The sequence below is a fragment of the Urocitellus parryii genome, chromosome 11 (assembly GCF_045843805.1).
Source record: "Urocitellus parryii isolate mUroPar1 chromosome 11, mUroPar1.hap1, whole genome shotgun sequence".
Taxonomy (NCBI): domain Eukaryota; kingdom Metazoa; phylum Chordata; class Mammalia; order Rodentia; family Sciuridae; genus Urocitellus; species Urocitellus parryii.
This window is the reverse complement of record NC_135541.1, coordinates 403519-423737: the sequence shown is the minus strand read 5'-3', so window position 1 is coordinate 423737 and position 20219 is coordinate 403519. Positions and strand designations below refer to the sequence as shown.

The window sequence follows — 20219 nt, the reverse complement described above, 5'->3', positions numbered from 1 at the left end:
GGTGCTGGGGGCCAAGGGGGGTGGGTCCTCAGTGGGGACAGGTCTGGCCAGGGTCAGGACTGGACTCAGGCCACATCTGATTGAAAGCTGCTGTTTCCTGTGCACTGTGTTGTCCGTCCATCCGTCCGTTTGGTCTGGAGTGGGGGGAGGCGCCAGGGGCTACGCCGTCAGCACACGGGAGCATGTGCATGGGGCGTGTGCGACTGAGGGTGGGAGAGGAGGGACAGGCCCTCGGCAGCTATCAATAAGGGTGGGGCCTGGGCGCCCCAGCACCTCACTGTGAAGCCCACCCTGCCTGGCCAGTAAACTCTCCAGAAAGCTCCGGCCTCTGCCTCTTCCGTCACCTGAAACCCCGAGGGCTGCAGCGGGGACCCCACAGCCCGCCCCTCATACCAACCATGAGACACACAGCAAGGGTCAGTCCGTTTTATTAGATTGCGGATAGAAGGGCCCCCCGCCTGCTGGAGGGGGCAGCAGCTTGGAGCACCAGACGTCATGGACCAGTGGCTATCTGGCTCTGGATCCACCCCACTAGGTCAGGGCTGGGCTAATTCTTGGCACAAACATGTGCAGGGCACATCCAGGCCAAGGCTGAGCCAGTGACCTCACTGCCCCTCTGGTCCCCACAGGCCCCGGTACTGCTGGCCAGGCTGTAGCCACCAGCCTTGGGTACACAGCTTGCCTTGGAGGCCTGACCCTCCCCCAGCCAGCACCCCTGGCAGAAGGGCAGACTTGGGGTCAAGGCTGAAGGGGAGCTGGAGGGCGGGCACTGCAGGCCGCGTGGCTGCACTTCCCAGAGGGTGGGCCAGGCGTTCCAGCCTAGCTGGCCTGCTGTGGGCTCAGGTGCGGGGACTCGCCAGCCTGGGGCCTGGGGCCCTCCAGAGTCAGCCACTGCATCTTCTGCTTGTGCTGCTGGATGGCATCCTGGACCCGGGCGTCCATCATGGCCTCCGTGAGCACCCCATCCTCAGAGGCGTACGCCATGGCCTGCAGGAAAGAGGCCAGCAGCCTGCACAGGGGCAACTCACTCTGCACAGGGCCCAGTGGCCTCCCAGGGGCCCCAGTGTGGTCTGACCCACGTCTACAGGGGCTCTGCACATCCCAGCACGGCCTCTGGAGAGCCCAAGCCGAGACGCACACCCCGCTGACCCACAAGCCCCGCCCAGGCAGAACAAATGCAAGACCCGCAGGTGACTCTGGGCACACAGGGGAACCCTGAGTGGTCACCTCTGGACAGGCTGCCACTCCTGCACTCCCTATCCTAAGGACATCACGGGGGTCCAGCCAGCAGGGGTCAAGGGCGTCACTGCACTTGGGTGGCTGAGGCTGCAACTCGCCGGCAACAATAGCTCTAGAAGCACCAAAAGGGTTGGTGGGCCCCAGGGTGCGGCGGCAAGGGTGAGGGGTCCGGCCAGGGTGCAGGGACCTCACAGCACTGTCCTCGGGAGGGAAGGGGAGCTGGGGTGCCTGGAGGAAACTCAGGGCAGTCCCAAGCAGGGGATCCTGCCTCCAGGCCACCTGAGTGGGACCCTCACCACAGCCTGGGCCCTCCTCCCAGACACTGGATTCCCCCCGCCCAGGGGCAGGCGCGCAGGGCGGCAGCCTCCTTGACAACCTTGCCTGGCTGGCGCTTGTGGGGCCGTGACTGCAGGGTGCCACGAGGGCCGGAGTGCAGGGCCCCTGCCTCACCTCCACCTGCTGCGGGAGCAGACCCCACCTTGAAGCCAGACCACCAAGTTCAGGAGGGAGCAGAAGGTAAGGTGGAAGCTGCACATGAAACTGGCAGGTGGACAGGGCACAGCCCAGCCCTGCTCAGCGTGGAGCCTGCTGCGTGGCAGGACGCAGCGACCATGCTTCACCCAAGGCAGGGACCTGCTGCACGGTAGGACAGAGGGCAGCACCAGTCACGCTGCTGTCCTGACTTCCTTCGAGTCTACACTAGCCCAAGAGACCCGTTCACCAGGGTACAGAAGTGCATGCCTGCAGCGAGCACTCAGGAGGCCGAGGCAGGAGGACGCCTTGAGGCCAGGAGTTCAAGGCAGCCTGAACAACACAGTGAGACCCTGTCTCAGAGATGAACAAACAAGCCAGGTGCAGTGGCCACACCTAGAATCCCAGTCACTCGGGAGGCTGAGGCAGGAGGATCACATGTTCACCACACCACAGCAAGCCCCTGTCTCTAAATCACCAAGTTTTGAAAAGGGCTGGGGAAGCAGCCCGGTGGTTAAGTGCCCCGGGGTTTGATCCCTAGTAGGGAGGAGGGGAAAAGGGAGGAACAATGGAATGGAATGGAGAAGAACTGCGGCCACGTGGGATGCCGACAGGAGGGTCACTGCTGACCCCTTCCTCAGGACCAGTGCCACGCTGACACCTTGGCCCAAGACACCCAGGGGTGCAGAGGCCAGCAGCAGCAGACCAGCAGGCATGGCCCCCGGGATGCAAGGGTGTTCCTGTGGGAACACTGTCAAGGACACAGCAGAAGCCAACGCAGGGCCAACCGTGGCACTTGGCCAGCTCCCTCCTTGCGGTCCTGAGGTGGCCGGGATGCTCCACCACTGAGCCACATCCTAACACTTTTTATCTTGTACTTTGAAGCAGGATGCCATCAAGTGGCCTAGGCTGGAACCTGCCATCCTCCTGCCTCCGCCTCCCTTTCCTAATAAAAACACCCCACAGAGAGGTACAGAAAGAGACTTCTCAACACAGTGGGAGCACAGGTCAGGAGCCCGCCGGCAGACCACCACTGAGCCCCTCCCCAGCACAGCACTGGAGCCCTCCCTGGCAACTGGGCAAGACGAGTGGGCTGAGCCCGAAAGAAAGGAGCCAGCTGCTTCTGCTCCCAGATGCTGTGACCCTGTGGGTGGCAGGGCTTGGGGGCCACTGAGACCACACAGCCGCAGCTCCTGAGAGGGCTCCCGCCCAGCACCATGCTGCACACAGGCACGCGCCCGCAGATCTCTCCTAGACCAACCCAGCAGAACTGATCAGGACACAAGGCCAACACACGTAGCAGCTGCAGTTCTGCACCTTGACAGAAATTCCAAAAGGAAGTAGTTCCATTTATACAAATATAAAAAGGAATAAAATGTTTAGGAATTAACCAAGGAGATGAAAACCTTTACGTGAAACCCGCACCATACCACCGAATGGGAGTGAAGAAGACAGGAGGTGGTGCAAACAGCCTGGTGCGGAGCTCAGGCTGAGGCCAGACGACTCGGGTTTGAGGCTAGCCTGGGCCTCTTAGCAAGACCCCGTCTCAAAATAAGAAATAAAGGGGGCTGGGTTTGTGGCTCAGCGGTAGAGTGCTCGCCTAGCACGTGCGAGGCCGTGGGTCCAACCCTCAGCACACATAAAAACAAATAAATATACTGTTTCTAACTAAAAAATAAACATTTTTAGACCTAGAGCTGCTCTATCACTGAGCTGCTCAAGTACCTTTCTTTTGAGACAGGGTCTTGCTGAGTTGCCCTGGCTGGCTTTGAACCCACGATCCTCTTCCTGACTGTGAAGACCTCTGAGAGGAAAGGGCGGTCTTCTCAGAACGGAAGCTTGGAAAACGGTCTCCGCAGCCAACGACACGAGGCTGCACCTCCAACTCACGCCCTCACAAAGCCAGAGCTGGGGTACAGCTGTGCCAGAGCGCTTGGCCAATGTGCACAGAGCCCTGCATTCAGGCCAGTTATGCACCAAAGAAAACGACCAGAACTATAAGCCCCAGGGAAAAACCCCAGGGCAGGAGTGGCCACGGTGGTACCAGAAGACTGCTGGCTCAAAGCCAGCCTCAGAAATACACAGACCCTGTCTCAAAACAGAAGAGTGAGGGGCTGGGGATGCAGTTCAGTGTTAACAGCACCTCTGGTGCAGCCCCCGGGACCTCCCCCTAAAAAGGAAGAACAGTGGCGGGGGAGTCCGACAGACTGGACTTGGCATCCTCCTGGACGAGCCAAAGGCAGCGAGCGAGAGGCGGCCTCTGCAGCACTCACCAGAGCACGGATGAAAGGTCTGCCCTGAACAGCTGGGGAGGGGCTGAGACCCAGAGTACACCCACAGCCAAGACTGAACACCGCCACCATCTCAAGTGGGCAGGGGACCTGAAGAGACATGTCTTCAAACAGGCACAGGTGGCGACTAAGCACCAAAAAGGATGCTGGTGACCAGGGAAGAGCAACTGAAGCAGATGTGTGGTGCTCCCACGCCCACCCAGAGAGGAAGCCCAAGCCACAGCCATGCCTATAATCCCATCAACTGGGGAGACCCAGGCAGGAGGTGCCAAGTTAGAGGCCAATCTGAGCAGCTTAGAGAATCCCTCAGCAAGTCGGCAAAACCACCTCAAAATAAAAAAGAGAAGGAATAGGAGTATGGCTGAGGGACAGAGCACCCACGTCAAGCCCTGGATGAATGAACACCAGGGCAGAACACACGGCAGAGCTGCCCTGGCAACCGTGGGCACACAAGGCCCCGAGGAGACAGGACACCAGCAGCGTGGCCACACACTGAACGCTGGGGTGCTGTGGCCTGCTGTTCAGGCACCAGCACTGGGAAGACCCACACTGCCCAGCACTGAGACCTGGCCCAGCCCATGGGTGCAGAGACGTGGCCACGGGAGGCCGACTGTCTGGAAACCAGCATGCTGCACTCTGAAGGGCTCCCGCGAACCCCGAGGCAACCACAGAAGTCCTGGTTGTCACAGCTCACACCCTGAGGCCCACAGGGCAACCCTGACAGGCAGTGGCCGCGCCTGGTACCCAAGTGACTTGGGAGGCAGAGGCAGAAGGATCCCAAGTTCCAGGCCAGCCTCAGTAACTTAGCAAGACCTGTCTCAAGGTACAAAGGGTCAGGGGGAGAACCCCAAATGCTGATGAGCTTGGGGAGAGACGAGGCCCCAGAGAAGGTAGTCTGTGGGCGCTGCCACATGGCCCGGCCCCGCCCAGCAGCTCCACTCTGGGGTACAGAACGGAAAGCCGGCTCCTGAGTACCCTCTGCCAGCTGGGAGAAGATGAGGAAAAGAAAGGGGGGCTGCCTAGCAGCTGGGGATGAGAGGGAGTGAGAGGTCAGAGGGCACAGGGCTTCCATCTGGGAGGACAGGAAGTTCCAGCAATGCACAGCAGTGATGGCCCCAGCAGATGCTACAGCCTGCGCCCATCAAGATGGTGCCGGGTAGGTGAACCTGAGGGTGAGTGCAGAGGCAGGACAGGACCCACTTCACACACACCGAGCTGAGCTTTGGCACCCCAGGGCTGGGTCTGTGGACAGCCGACAGGTGTGGTCAGCTGCTCCTGCAACCCGGGCCACAGCAGCATGCCAGGTCACCCCCTGCCAGATGACCCTCCCCAGGCCACGATGACCATGATCACACAGGCCTCGGGGCCTGCATTTGGAGCCTGGGCCTCGGAGGAGTCGTGGAAGTGAATGAGGCTGCAAGCTTGCCCCCAAGTCAGTGCCACCAGAAGACACCCCAAGAACCGCTCACCACCCCCAAGGACACACCAGGATGTGGCCCTCACAGGCCTCAGGCGCTGCTCTGGGGGACAGACCACAGCCTCAGAACCGGGAACACAATTTTATGCCATGGTGCCACCTGCACCCTGCCGTGGACTCTGGTCTCTGGTTTGTCGACCACAACACGGCCCACAGCACAGCCCTCAGCTGGCTAGACCCGGACATGGTCTTATCCGTGAGAGCTGCTGAGTGTCCTGATGGAAACAGATCTCTCTCTGGCTAACCTCCTGCACAGAGGTGACCAGGTGGGCATGGCACCCACCACGGCCTTCTCAGCAGCCACCAGAGGCTGTGGTCTCCAGGTGCTCCCAGCACTGCAGGAGGTGAGCTGGGGTTAACAGGGGTCACTCTGCCCTGTGAGCCCTGAGCCACACATAGGCCAACACACCCGCCCCCACTCTGCAGCTGACGTGTCCTAAAAAGCAGAACCTCAAGAGGGCTCATGCAGAGCAGGTGGCTGTGAGGTTCCACCTGAAGCAGGTGCTCAGAATCTGTCCAGCTCCCCAGCTGACAGGCTAGGTGAGCAGCACCTCAGCCCCCACCTGCCTCAGAGCCTCCCCTGGGATGATGTGTTCTGTGTTCACAAGCCCTTCCCATGCAGCCCAGACAGGATGAGCCCATGGGGGAGCAGCCCCTGGTGAGGGGGAGTAGAGCAGGGGCCACACCCTCCATAGGCCTCAGAGCCCAAGAGCTCCACTCACCTGCCAGGCTACGGCCAGCTGGGCGATCTCACGGCCCGACATACCCTCCGTCAGCTGGGCGACCTCTGAGCACTTCCTGCTGTAGTCAAACTGGGCCACTTTCAGACGCCTGTAGGAAGAGATCTCAGGTGGTGCTCAGCCAGCCAGGGCTGCACACGGCACAGAGCTGGGGAGACGGGCATCAAGGCCGCCCACCTCATACCAGAATCATGGGCTGTCCTGGGCACCCCTTGGCTGCTCCTCTGAACATAAGCCAGGATCTGCCAATACCCGGGTCCTCCTGGCTAACCTGCTATGGGGCCAGGCTGGGGCGCTACACCCCTGCACCCCCACTTTCCACCCACTCCAGACCCAGCTCACATCTGCACACCCAACAGCCAAGCAGCAGGTGCCACTCCAAACTCTTAGCCAGTGGAGTGCAGGCAGGGTCCTGGAAGGGCAGCAAACAGCAAGGGTAGGCTGCACCTTCCATGTTTCCAGCAATGTCACCTTGGCCAAAGGTAGAGAGGCCATTGTGCAAGAGGTAGAGAAACGAGGTCGTGCTGCCTGGGCCAGGAGGAGGTGGGGCCTGGCCAGCAGCAGTCCAGAAGCCAGGCCACCAGGCTGCAGAAGGTGGGGGGGCGGGTAGGAAGGATTCAGGTCAGGACATGGAAGGACCTGGAGCCGGGCGCTGCCAGCCTAGGCCCCTAGAGAGGCTGAAGGCAGAGCAGCCTCAGCTGACTGGGAACGTCCTGGATGCAACAGAAAGGGGAGCAGGGAGAGCCAGGGCCTTGCCACCAGGCAGGCTTTGCCCAGTGGCTTCGCCCTGCACCCAGCACCTAACAGTCATGGGGAGCCACACCCCACCCACGAGGCTCAGGGCCCCTCTGAGCAGCTCTTGGGAGCAGCACGGTGTACAGGCAGCTGGACTTGATCATCTGGCTAGGCCACTTGGTCAGCCATGGACTGCCATGACCACCCCTCTCCTCAACAGGCACAAGGGCTTTGGAGTGAGGCTCAGGGAACAGAGTTTAGCCTCACCCCAGGGCCCAACATTTTCCCTAAAGCTCCCAAGTGACCCGGGTGCTTCAAATAATGGGAAGGTAAGAACGTAAAGTGGACACTAGATACATCGGCTGCTAGTAAAAAGTAAAAAGTGGCTGGAGAAAAGGGTCAATGACCCCACAACAGAGCTGCCTATTCCAGGGCCACAGGGAACCATCCGAAGGATGCCTGGTCCGAACAGGACCCCACCAATGGCCACAAGACCCCAGGGAAATGGAAATGCCACCAGGAGGTGGAACCTGCTGGACATGCCCAAAGGGAGGAGGGGTGAGGTGGCTGCTGACAGCAGATGGCAAGAGGGTGGCAAGCGGGCCTGGACACTTACTGCTTTCCTTCTGTGGCTGGCTTAAGAACAAACTTGTCAAAATACATCCTCACCAGGCGCTCCCGCTCCTCAAGCCGCGGCAGGTGAAAGCAGACCATCTCATCAATGCGGTCACTGACAGCCCAGTCGAAGTCCTCAGGCTGGTTGCTGGCCAGGACCAGCATGAACCTGCAGGCAACAGGCACACAGGCTGAAACCGGCAGGCAGAGGGCTTCTCGCTCCTCAGGGAAACCTCCAGAAGAACCACTTGGCACCTGGGGGCCGAGCCCAGGGACCCATGCATGGGAGGCCAGGACTGTACTGCTGAGTTGCACCCACCCTGGCTAGCACTTCAGCCCAGGAAACCCTGGGAGCCCCCAGCAAGGCCCCCTGCACAGTGCAGGCCCCAGCTGCCGTGTCCACGTTCCTGTTCTCTCCCCAGTGGGCTTCTCCAGTACAGATCCCAGACCAACAGGCAGCACCAGCAGGTGACACTGCTCCCTCTTGCTGAGAAGCCTCACTGTGCTGGGCAAACAAGGCCATGGTGTCCAGCAGATGCCTGGCCAGGCTGGGGACGGGGATCTTGACTGGGCCTGGCAGGAACCTCAACTTGCCTCAGAGCATCCGGGCTCCAACAGCAGCCCCAGCTAGCAGGCGTCTGAGAATGCTTTGTGACCAGTGAGCAAGGAACAGGACGAGGGGACTTGGAAAGGAGTGTGTGGGAACATAGCACCCAGGTTGACCTACCTCTGGAACAGCCCAAGAAGCTCCTCCAAGTGAGACCTCTCTTTGAGGCCTGGAGGCTACCCTGGGACCTGAATCCCTCTGGAGGCCAAGGTCCTGTGCTCCATCCAGGATACGTGGGAACTGCTCCTGCCCTCGCTCCCACCCAAAGTTCCCACCTATGCCCCTGGCGAGCCTCCTGCAATCCCGAGGGACGCCTGCCACAACGGGGGTCTCAGCTCTGCCTCCCTCAAAGTCAAGTGGAAGATTGGAAGCCAAAGGGTGGGAGGGGTCATGTGAGTTGGTGGCCTTGCCTGGCAGAACCTGGCATGGTTTCTCAGTGACACTTGCTGCCCTTCCCAGACCAGGGTGTCAAGAACAGCCCTGACAGCTGCCCAGGCACCAAGTGCTGGACTCTGACCCTAGCCGTTAGCAGTGGGCATGCCTGGGCAGTGCCCCCACTTCCCTTGTGAGGCCAAGGGTGACAATGCTGCAGGTACTCTGCCCAGGGCAAGGGGAGGTCAGGGGCTCACTTGCTGCTATGCTGGCCAGTCCTGTGCAAGAAGGCGTTGAGGGCAGCCCTGAGGTCTTCACTGATCTTCTCCTGCAGAGGGAAGGCTTTGGCGTTGGTCATAAGCCTCAGAAGTGGGGAGGGTTCTGCAGGCCACTCCTACAGGGCAAGTCTGAGCCTCAACCCCATCTGAAAGCTGAAACTGCACTTTAAGCCCTCAAAAATGCTAAGAGGGCTGGGGCACTCAGTGGTGGCACATGTGCTTGGCACAGCCAGGGTCCTGATTGACCACATCACCACAAAATTGCTCTTGGCTCCAGCTGCAAATGCCCAGAGTGCCCAGCATCCTCACACGGCCAGGGACGCACCCAGGGGACTCACTGTGGCTCTCTTCCTAAGAAAGGCGTCTGCTTCATCCACAAAGAGCAGGAGGCTGTGAACAAGAACGTGGCACACGAATGGATACTTGAGCCCACAAGACAGCCCCAGGGCCACAGGCTCTACCCACCAGGACCTCTAACACGCATCCAGTAGAGCCATGCAGCAAGGCCAGGGGAAACCTGTGCAGGCTGCCTGCAGCTTCCAGAGGAGCAGGTGCAGGGCCTGGTGCAGGGCCGGCCCGAGCAGCCAGGGAAGGTGCAAGCCCAGGGGACAGGAGAGGGGGCACGCCTGGGGCGACTAGTAGGGCTGACCACGCCACTGCCAGACTATCCTGCTGAGGGGTCATAAGGGCCTCACATGGCTTTCAGGAGGTTCACGTAGGAACATCCACCTGCACGCATGCACACCACCTGCGCACACACTCAATGGAGCACCTGTGTGGAGCAGACCCTCCCCACCTGAGCTCACCCCTCACTTCTCTAGTCTCTAATCTCTAACCAGTAGCCCCTTCGAACTGGAGGGGAAAGACCAACAGCCCATCCTCAGCATGCTGACGGACCCTCCGCTCCAGACAGACCCTCTGGCAAGCCCCCTCTGCTCTCAAAACTCTTTCAGCAAGGCCCCTCTGCTCAGAAACCCCCCAGCAAGGCCCCTCTGCTCTCAAAAACCTTCTGGCAAGCCCCCTCTGCTCCAAGAGGGACCCTCTGACAAGTCCCCACTGCTCAAAGGCTAAAGGCTGCTTGTGGCCTGCACAGCATGGAGGACTGAACACAAGGGGACAGTGGGTACCAGCAACCAGAAAGAGTCGCTTCCCAGCTGTGGAGGTGGAGTGGTGAACATGGCCGCTTTACAGAACAGCATCCCCGGGGCGGCCAATGGCCTGGGGACCAGGGACCTGCGCAAGGGGTACACTCTCACCCTCGCCGGCTGGTGTTGGCCCAGTCGAAGACCTTGTGCATGGCGGTGACACCCTCCCGCCCCATGGGGGCCACGTCCCCGCCTGTCATGATGGCGTAGTCCATGCCTGAGTGCAGCGCGAGTTTCTGGGCAGAGGGGTGCAGGAAGGAGAGAGCAGATGTTCTACACCCTCTGCAAAGCCCACAGCCCACCAGCCACTCTAGCCCCCACAAGAAGCACTGGTGCTGAGCATCACAGTGGTGCCGAGCGGTGGGGGTCACCAATGGGCACCTAGCCGCAGCAAGAACGGGCCTCCTCACACTGACAGTGCCCCTGCAGTGGGTGCTCTTACCTTGGCAAACAGTGTCTTGCCAGTGCCTGGCGGCCCGTACATCAGGATGTTCCTGTACAGGCTTTTGTTCCTCTTGGTGTTCCTTGTTGCTATGGCAATGTCCCGCACCCGTGCCTCCAGGCTGGGCTGTCAGGGGAAGTGTGTTTGGAGACATCCTTGGGGGCGGGCATGTGGACACTCTGCTGCAGTCTACTCCCGGGGGCTAGTTTGGACTAGCTGAATACAGGCTGGCTCTAGCTAGCAAAGTGAATTTCAGAAGCCAAAGGCCATCAACAGGAGACCCAGGGGCCCAGCTCTGCTGACTTCTACAGGACCTCATAGCCCACCCAGACCCACCCCACCCATGGTGACTGACTTACACTGAGAATGACACCCTCCAGTGCATCCTGGGGCTTGCTGAGGAGCCGCCTGCTAACCTGGGGGAGCAGAGATGCAGACATGCAAGGACCTCATTCTCAGAGCTGGGAAACCAGACCCTGGGACACATGGCATCTGCTGGGGGGCTTGGGGTGAGCTGTGGATCCTTCACTAAAACCTATTTTCTTACCCACCAGCCCAGAATGAATGGAGGAGATCTGGGCGCAACCCATTTGGACTAGAGGCCCAGGGTTCGTACAGAGCCAGCGGCGCCCTAGGGTGCTGGTCACCCAGCCTGCAGCACCACACTGACACAAGAGGGCCTGAAGGAGAGTTCAGACTGGGAGAACCCTCCGCAGGAGGAAGCAGATGCTGCTGGGGCACAAGGGAGGGAAAGATGATGGTGTGTGATGTAGGCAGCACTTGCCAGTCATGGGAAGGGGCCTGGCAAGGACACAGAGCTCTAGGGGGCAGGTGCCCCCTGCAGCCATACCTGCACAGGGTGCCTCAGAGCATCCAGCACCGATATGCGGGAGGTTTCCCTCACCAGGGACGGCTTCCCCAGCCGCGCCTCCACGTAGCGGCCAGCAACGGCAGTCGCATTCTTCGCTGAATAGACCCCGACAGCCAGCAGTGTCAGCCCAGCCACCTGGAACAGAGAAACAGGCAGCACGCCCGTCAGCAGCCTCACCTCCTGGGAGTCCCTAACAGGCCTGGCACAGTCAGATCAGAACGCTCTTCACCCCAACCTTTCTCAGAGCTGTGTTCTCTGTGACCTGCACTGCAACTCCTCTGACCCTGAGGCTGCAGGCTGAGGACAGCCTTATAGGGCCAGGCGGCTATCACGGCCACAGCCTCCACTGCTCTTCTGCCCAGTGCTCCTAGAAAACAAGACTAACCCCAATGACTAACCCGTTCAAAAACTAATCCATATCATGCACACGCACACATACACACACCAGTCAACAACCAGCAGCTTACTGGGAGCTCCCTTACTTCACAACATGGTAAGAAGGGACCTCCTAACCGGGGCTCAGGCAGAGCTGGCCCAGCAGACACGAGGCCCTGGGTTCACCCCAACGCTGCAAATGCCAAAACACAAGTCACAGAAGAAAAGAAGGGCTTCTTTCCTCAATAGACACACTGCACCTGTGGAGTCCCAGCTGAGTGGGCAAGGCTGGCCTCGCCAGGCCCTATGGCTGTGGACCCACAGCCATGCCAGCCAGACCGCACCCTGACGAGTGCTTCCCTGGGTGATCAACCCCTGCTACACTGAAAAGGCCTCAGAGACAGTGTGAGGAAGCAGCAGACGTCCACCGCTCAGCACCAGAGTCCCTGCCCAGTGGAAATAGGTAGGCCCATTCTACAAAAGCTGTCAGGAAGAGCCAGGTATGGTGGAACCTATCAGCAACTCAGGAGGCTCACAAGATCAAGGCCAGCCTGGGCAACTTGGCAAAGGTCCTCTCAAAACAAAATATAAAAACACACTAGGGATGTGACTTAGTAGTAAAGTGCCTGGGGTTCAATCCCAGTATTAAAAAAAAAAAAAAAAAAAAAAAAATGGTGGCAGAAAGAAAGTTCTAGTCACATCCTTTCAGGATGCTGCAAAGCAAGCAAGCCAGCTCCAGTCCCCAGTCTTCCAAAGCCTCAAACATGGAACTGCCATGGCTGGATGCTTGGGCCCAGGAGCACATGCTGGGGGCCTGGTCCTGTCCATGGAGGGGAAGGGGCAGAACCTTTAAGAGGTGAGAGCTAACCTAGGAGTGGTGGCCACACTTGTAATCCCAGTGACTGGAGAGGCTGAGCCAAGAGGATCGTAAGTTCAAGGCCAGCCTCAGCAACATAGCAAGGCCCTAAGTGACTTAACAAGACTGTCTCAAAATTTAAAAAGGGATTGAGAAGGGGCCAGGGTTGTGGCTCAGTGGCAGAGCACTTGCCTAGCATGAGTGATGCATTGAGTTCAATCCTTAGCACCACATAAAAATAACAACAAGGGCTGGAGATGTGGCTCAAGCGGTAGCGCGCTCGCCTGGCATGCGTGCGGCCCGGGTTCGATCCTCAGCACCACATACAAACAAAGATGTTGTGTCCGCCAATAACTAAAAAAAAATATATATATTAAAAAATTCTCTCTCTCTCAAAAAAAAATTTAAAAAAATAACAACAAAAAAAAATAACGTTAAAAAAAAAAAGGATTGAGGATACAGCTCAGTGGTCTAAAGTACTCCTGGGTTCAATCCCCAGAACCAAAAAAAGAGGCGGGGCCTAGGAGAGAGCCATGAGGTCGGGGGCTCAGCATCAGGAATGGATCAGTGTCTCTTGGACAGACTATCAGTTCTCTCCAGAGCAGGAGATCATAAAGCAAGGCCACCCCCTGTGCCCAACCCTTCTGCGTGTGACTGGTTGGTTCCCTTTCCACTTCTCTGCTACACTGTGCCCCAGCCAGTGGGCCCTGGCCAGGAGGCTAGTAGTATGTCATTTGGACCCTCCAGCACCAGAATCTGAAGCCAATAAACCTCTTTATAAGTTACACAGCTTTGGGTATTTTGCTAGAGGGGGGAAAGAAAAGAAGACCAAATCGCTTAAAATCGATCTAAAAAGGCTCCCTCTCATCTAGCTGCATCTCCTCTCCCTGGCTGAGGAGGAACAGGAGCAGCCGCAGCAGCCAGCAGTGCAAGCAGAGGCAGCCCCGGCCTTGCTCCAGCTCCAACTCGCCCCCAGCACCAGCTGCTCCACCCTGTCAGCAGGAACAGAGGTGCAGCACACCAGAGGGCCCCCAGAACTCCCAGAGCTGCCTGCCAGGCACACCTCTGGGGATACATGATGCATACCGTGGCTGTCACTTTGTCCCAGTCTGTCACAAAGGCACGGAATCCTTCACCAAACAAGGTGCCAGCCGTCCTGTTGGGGGAGAACAGCCACATGATGGGAAGGGATTTGGGACCTGGACACAGGGCTGGAGAAGGTCAAGGGCGACACCCCCCTGCAGCTTCCTATACTCTCAGAGGCAAGCCCTGAAACACAGGGGCAGAGAAGCCCCACCAACATGATGACCCCAGCTAGTGACCTTAGAGGGGGCATCCCACGGCCAGCACCACACAGCCAGGGCTCCTGCTGAATGCTCACCTGATGGACTCCAGAATGGTCTGGCGGTGCTCAGCGGCCTTCAAACGGATCTGCTCCCGGGTGATGTCCGCATTCTCTCGCTCGGCCCTGGCCCGCGCCCGGGCCTCGGCCTCCACACGCAGCATCTCGTTTTTGTGCCGCAGCTCCATCTCCCGCTCCACGGTGGCTGCCCCAGAAAAGGCAGGACGGCAAGGTTCAGCCTGGCAGAGCCAGCCTCTGCCCACAAGGCCAACACATAGACCTCAGCAAAAGTGGTCCAGGAACAGTATAGATTTCAGTGAAAAGACCCGCCTGGGGTCCAGCCCCAGCGAGCAAGGGAACCCCATGACCAGGCCACCCTTCTAAGGACTGTGCATACTTCAGGAAACAAGATGAAGCACACAGGATCACAGGGCAAGCCAACTGACGCTAAGACCAGCTGTCGTGTGGCCAGACCCACGGGACACAGCCAATGCCCACAGCCACAACAAAGCGAAACCCACATGGTGGCTTCAGGTCCCCCTGGCCCACAGAGACAGAAAATAGTGGTCCTTTCTTCTGGACACACGTGCGTGCAACGCGACACCATGGCCCACTCATAAATAAATGCAGCTTCCACAGGGTGGTAAACACGGATTCCCACCCAGGCACAGTGTCAGCACCCTTTGGAGAGGCACGCGGCAGGCTGCAGAGGGGCCTCTACTGAGAGCAGCCCCACCCACAAGAACAAGAATCTGGACTGCCTGATGCACTGCAGAGCCCAGGCTTGGGATGCTGGCCTAAACTGGGACTCTTGGCTCGCTGTTGAGATGCTTCTAAGGGACTGAGGGACCCAAAGAGCCACTCCCCCCAGTGGACCCCTGCTTCCTGGAGCCTCCTGCACCCCAGCGTGACCCTTACCTCGCCGCATGGCTTCCTGCTTCTGCACAGATTCCTCTTGCTTCCGTAAGTTCTCCTCATTGAGAAGTTGCTGAGAAGAAGCCACAGAGAAGGGAGAAGCTTTCAAAACCAGAAAGCAGTAACACCAAGCCTACAGGGTATAGCTGCTCCAAGCCAGAGAAACTAGGTGTTCACCAGAGGGGCTCACAGCCTCTATGACCTGACGCAGGCCTCCTGGGGCAGCACAGCTGCCAGGACTCACAGAAACTGACCACCAACAGCAGGGTGCCAGTACCCACAGAGGGAGAGTGGCACCCAGGTTTTGGTCTGCCCGACTCTACTCAGTCCCTCACTGACCTCCTAGTTAGCCAGAGCCCCTGGGTTAGGCCTCCTGGGCAAGAGCCTCAAAGCCCCTGGAAAGCCCACCTCTGTGCCCACACCTGTGCCTGTGTGCATCTGAACAAAGGTCCCCAGGACTAGCCATGTGCCCTCCCATCCATGGACTAGCCTGCCTCGCAGCCCATGAAGCTGCTGACCTCCAGGACGGCAGGCCCCTCAGGGAGATGTGCCCTGCTCACCTGCTGCTTCAGCTGGTCCTCGTAGCGCTGCCGGGCCAGCTTATCCTGGTACTGGGCCCGCTAGAGAGGAAGGGAACGGTGAGGACACACCTTAGCTGGATAAACCATGTCGACAGCCTCACCAGGGGCTGGGGCTTCGGGTGAGCTGCCCACCTCCCAAGACAATCAGATGTGCTGGGGGAGGGGAGCTCAGTGTGGAGGGATCTACAGGCTTTGGGTGTTTGCACAAGGGTATTCCAAGGTGTTACAGGGTAACAGCTGACACCCAGTAAATCCTTGGTTGGCTAGTGAAAGAGAGATCCAAAGCTGCACCCTACTCCCCCTCCTGGTCACCCCAGGCCTCCTGGTATGAATGACCGCTTGTGCCCTTACGGCCTGGTGCTGCCGGGTCTCTTCACTCAGGGTCTTCCTCCTTTCCTCAGCCTGCACACGGATCTGCTCACTCTTCAGCTGCTCCACAGCAGCCTCATACTCCTGTAGAACAGGGCCACTCAGGATACCTGGCCAGAGACTGGAGGCTCCCTGCAACCCTCTTCCTCAAGCTGCAGGGCTCTGGGGCAGTGGCTTCAGTGGCACACCCAGCTGGTCTGTGCACTTCTGGAAAACGCAGCCTGGACCAATACCCCCACCTGAGTTCAGGCCTGGAAGGAACCCAGACCCAGCAGAGAAGCACCAGAAAACATCTGGAAAGGCCTCCAGGGAGCAAGATCAAACCAGACACAAATGATCGGTCCCATAGGGACACATCACCCTCCCCCAGGCTTATACCATGACTACTCCATAGCAGCCAGGAGCTGAAAGCAGAGCCTTCTCCAGCTTACATGCATGAAAGGATGTTGAGTCCCACCAAGTGCACAGAATGAAGCTAAGAATTCCAAGAAAGACCCCCTGCCCTCAGGTAGACCAGTCGACCAGACGCCCCTCGCCTTATACGCTCTTTCAGGGGACTCTGCTGTGGGGACTCAGCCACACCCGAGGCCCCATCTTGGCCTCCCCTGCTTCCTTCCTGAAGGAGCGCCCAAGCTGGCATCTGCTCCTGGCATCTGTGCCTGCCGTCCAGGTGTGTCCTCTAGGCCCTCTCACCTTGAGCTTAGACTGCTGCTCCAACTGTAGCGTCTGCTCCTGCATCTGTGCGAGACTCAGTGCCTCCTTGGCGTGGCCTGTGGGGTGTCAGACAGAGGAAATCAAGACACAATGTGGCTGTGGCCAGTGGGCAAGCACCCACTAATGTCAAGGGGCTTTCTGAGAAGCCACCGCATGCCTCAGCCTGAAGTGCTCCTGTCTACTTCCCAGTCCTGCCTTACCTGCCTGCCCTCAATCCTGGCCAGACCTTGCACACCCCTGCTTTCAAGGCTGCTGCCCTATCCCCAAGAAAGCCTGGCACAAGGCCCTGGTCTCATCCCCAAGGATCTATCACCTTTGTAGAGTTACCTCAGAAAGGCCACCCCACACCCATTCAGAACAGGCCAAAACAGCAGGCATTTCCCAACTGGGCAGAATGCGGGCTTTGGCTAGAGTGGCCTTTAATTGCTCATATTACACGTTTTTCTTAAGCTTCCCATATTTATGACCATGAATCTGCTACCAAACACACACAGGCAAGAAAAGGGACAAATGAAACCCCTGATGCCACAGTGACCTTGGCTTGCTCTTTGGCCATTGAATTCCTTCTATCCCCACATCCTGCCTACTTTTCTTGTTTTGGTGCTGGGGACTAAACCCAGGGCGCTCTTCAACCAAGCCACATCCTCAGCCCTTTTTATTTTTTGAGACAAAGTCTTGCTCCGTTGTCAGGACTGGCCTTGAACTTGCCATCCTCCTGCCTCAGCCTCTGAGTTGCTCTGAAGTCTTCAGGGTAAGCTGCAACTAGTACATGTTATGCTGTGATTACGGGAATATAGGCATGCACCCACCCTCTCTGTTAACTTCACTGAGGCTGCTTCCTCTCCTGACAGTGAAGCAATTATAGTTCTCCTTGGAGAATAAAAGGAAAACTTCAGCACAGGACTGGTATCCATGTAAACTCCCGAGTCACAAGCTAGGCCTGACAGTAGCTCACCACCTAAGACCGCTCTGTACCAGCAGCTTTGTCTCCCACAACACTCAAGCACCCACCCTGGTGGGATGTCTGAGACATGGTCTGGGGCATATAAAAGACTTTAGGCCCATAAACTAAGCTGGCATCTAAGAAAGAACCCAGAAGATCTGGGCAGACACTGGAAACAAGGTATCACTAGGTTGGGCTTTGAGGAATAAAGAAGGTAGTCAGACTGTGCAGAGGACCATTGAGGACAGTTCCTGTTGGCTTGGGAGAAGGCAGTGGGGTCAGTACAGAGGCTCAGGCCAAAACATAGTAGACCCTGTGGCAAAGCCCAGGGGACTGCATGAATCGGGGTGAACAGGGGGCTTATGAGCCGGAAGCCTTCAAAGACGGTGCCTGGCAAAGGGGCTGACAGGCATGAGGCACCCTGGGAAGAAGGGCTGGGGAGAAACATAGCCATCATGGGGCCAGGAAGGGTGGTGAGAATACAAGATGCTCGCAGAGGCTGAGGCAGAGCATCCCAAATTCAAGGTAAACCTGAGCAGCCTATCAAGACCCTGCCTCAGAATGAAATAAAAGCTCTGGGGATGCAGCTCGGTGGTAGAGCACTTGTCTAAAGGGTACAAGGCCCTGAGTTCAACCAACAGTACTGCCAAAAAAAAAAAAAAAGGAAAGGAAGAGGGAGAACGAAAAAAGTGGAGAATGCAAACAGATACTGAGGGAGCAGCAGCAGCCACATCCAGAGTTGCATCTGTTGGGCCAGAACCGAGGGCCTGGACAAGTACTCTCTTGGCAATGGACCCAGGCAGGTCGGATGGTGCAGAGGGCAGGGAAGCACAGACACCAAGAGACTTGCTCAGACACACCCACACCTGTGTCCCACAGGCCTGGGTAACTGCCTGTCATAGGGACAACTAAGATTCAGCTTGGAAATTCTGGGTATGGTAAGTGGGCAAAAACCCCCAGGAGTTGGGGCAGAAAGGTGCCTCCAGCTGAGTTTGGTCAGGGATTAAGTCTGCTATGGTATGAGATGCCCTGAAGCTTGTTCCTCACTCCAGCCAGCTAATAAACTAACAGATAAACTAAAAGATCACCTGTGAAATCATCCACCCAGCCAGGCCTTAAGTGACACACATTGTGAACCGAATCTGAATGCTCTGAGCATTCTTTTGGGAATATAAGAGCCAGCCAGCCAGACCCACAGACCAGTGCCCAAGACATTCTTGTAGCCTCCTGGAAAAGGGCAGAGGATTGAGACACCAAGTGCCAAGCCCTCTTCCTTCTTATCAAGGTGGCTCTGCCTACACCTACTTCACACCAAGGCTTCCCTACAGGATCTTCCAGTGATAAAAGGACACCCTCTTAAACAAGTTTGAGACTACTGTATTCCTTTAGTCAGTATTTATTTGGCACTTTGGCGCACATGAAATTGTGCCATTTTGGTGTAAATCATCAAAACCACAAGAGAAAAGAAGGTGGTGGGAAAAGACCTGGGTTTCAGTCACTGCTCACAACTGGTTCAAGGAGGTCACCAGCTGGGCCAACACCCTCTGGCCTGTGGCTTTACAAACGCTCCCGCACCCACCAAAACACCAACGTTTGCCAATAATAAATGCAAAATCTGTTACATTCTCGTTAAAACGCAATAACTAAAATATGCTTTCCTTGTTAAGTGCAAAACTGCCACCAACCCCGCGCACAAGCATCTCCGGATCTGGCCACGCCCTGGCCTGCCCCACGTGGAGGCTGCAAGTTCGAAGGATCCCACGCGCCGGGCAGTGCCCAAAGCCCAGGGCCCAGGTGGGCACCCAGCACTTGCACGCTGAAGCCCCTGCTCCGGCCTGCTGGCGATAGCTGAAGGTGCAAAAGAGGAACAGGGCCTGGACCCTGGCACGCAGGACGGCTCGGGGCCGCCGACAGCACCCAGTCTCGCCCGGTGAGGCGCTTACAGGGCCCGGCGGCTGGCGCCCGCGAGACCTCCCGCGTCCCGGCGCCCTCGGCACTCACGCGAGTGCTCCAGCTCGCGCGCCGCCTTGGCCGCGCGCTCCAGCCCTGTCGGGTCGAAGTTGCTCCATTTGTCCTTGGGCGCCTGCCGGTCTCCCGCACCGCGTTCGCCGCCGCCCTCGGCCCCGGGCGGTACGGGCGGCAAGGACAGCGGTGGTCCCGCGCCTTCGCCCTTGGGGCCCTTGTTGATGCCGAAGAGCCAGGACATGACCCGAGAGCGCTGCACGATACCAGGACCCGGGTCGACTGTGACTCCCACAACTCAGAGCAGCCGCCACGCGCCGCGGGCCGGCGGCAGGGCCAGTGCGCAAGCGCGACACACACCCCTTCCTCCCCACAGCGGAAGTGCGCAAGGCCGCGCGGCACACAGCCCTCGGCCGGGGAGAAAAGGCCGTGACGCCACCGGGAGGGCGTGGCCCAGGATAAGGATACCAAGCTTGGACAAACTTGTCGGAACTGGTGGGCGCGCACCGTAGCACTGTCAGTTCGCAGCAGCCGCGGAGTTTCGGCCGTTGTGGGCGCTGGAGAAGCCCCAGCCTGGGAGAGACCCCCCCCTGGACGGATATGGACGCCGGGAACTCTGGGGACGCGGCTACCAGGGCAGGGGAGCGTGCGCCTGGCCGCGACCTCAGGGGACGAGGGAAGGGACCCGTGCTGCGAACCCTCCGCTCGCCCCCTCGGTGACCCGCAGCCTTCTGGCCCGGAGCGGCCCTGGAGTCTGGGAGCCCTGCAGGCATGAGGCTGCGCTGAAGACCTCCACACGCGGCGCACGCAGGAAGCCCCTAATAAGTTGACACTAGTGGATCCCAGGAAAGGCTTCGTCTTTCAGATGAAGGGCGGGCC

The 20219-nt window shown here is 58.4% G+C and overlaps 1 protein-coding gene across 3 annotated transcripts; it reads right to left on the bottom strand.

The window, feature by feature from the left end:
* Nucleotides 1–417: 417 nt before the first annotated feature.
* On the bottom strand, nt 418–19700 carry Atad3a (ATPase family AAA domain containing 3A). 3 transcript variants are annotated; one of them, XM_026414858.2, is made up of 16 exons: nt 19380–19699; nt 16415–16491; nt 15704–15805; nt 15332–15391; nt 14775–14844; nt 13896–14061; nt 13601–13670; nt 11263–11418; nt 10772–10828; nt 10413–10538; nt 10082–10206; nt 9164–9215; nt 8805–8875; nt 7570–7737; nt 6201–6309; nt 418–987 (listed from the first exon to the last, which is right to left on the bottom strand). In XM_026414858.2, the coding sequence occupies exons 1-16, from the start codon at nt 19582–19584 to the stop codon at nt 820–822; spliced, it is 1782 nt and encodes a 593-aa protein (XP_026270643.2). In that variant the 5' UTR covers nt 19585–19699; the 3' UTR covers nt 418–819. The 3 variants fall into 3 exon arrangements, with proteins under 3 accessions (XP_026270643.2, XP_026270644.2, XP_026270642.2); XM_026414859.2 differs by lacking the exon at nt 418–987 and having other exon boundaries at nt 6206–6309; nt 7623–7737; XM_026414857.2 differs by lacking the exons at nt 418–987; nt 6201–6309 and adding an exon at nt 6327–6803 and having other exon boundaries at nt 7623–7737; nt 19380–19700.
* Nucleotides 19701–20219: the final 519 nt, after the last annotated feature.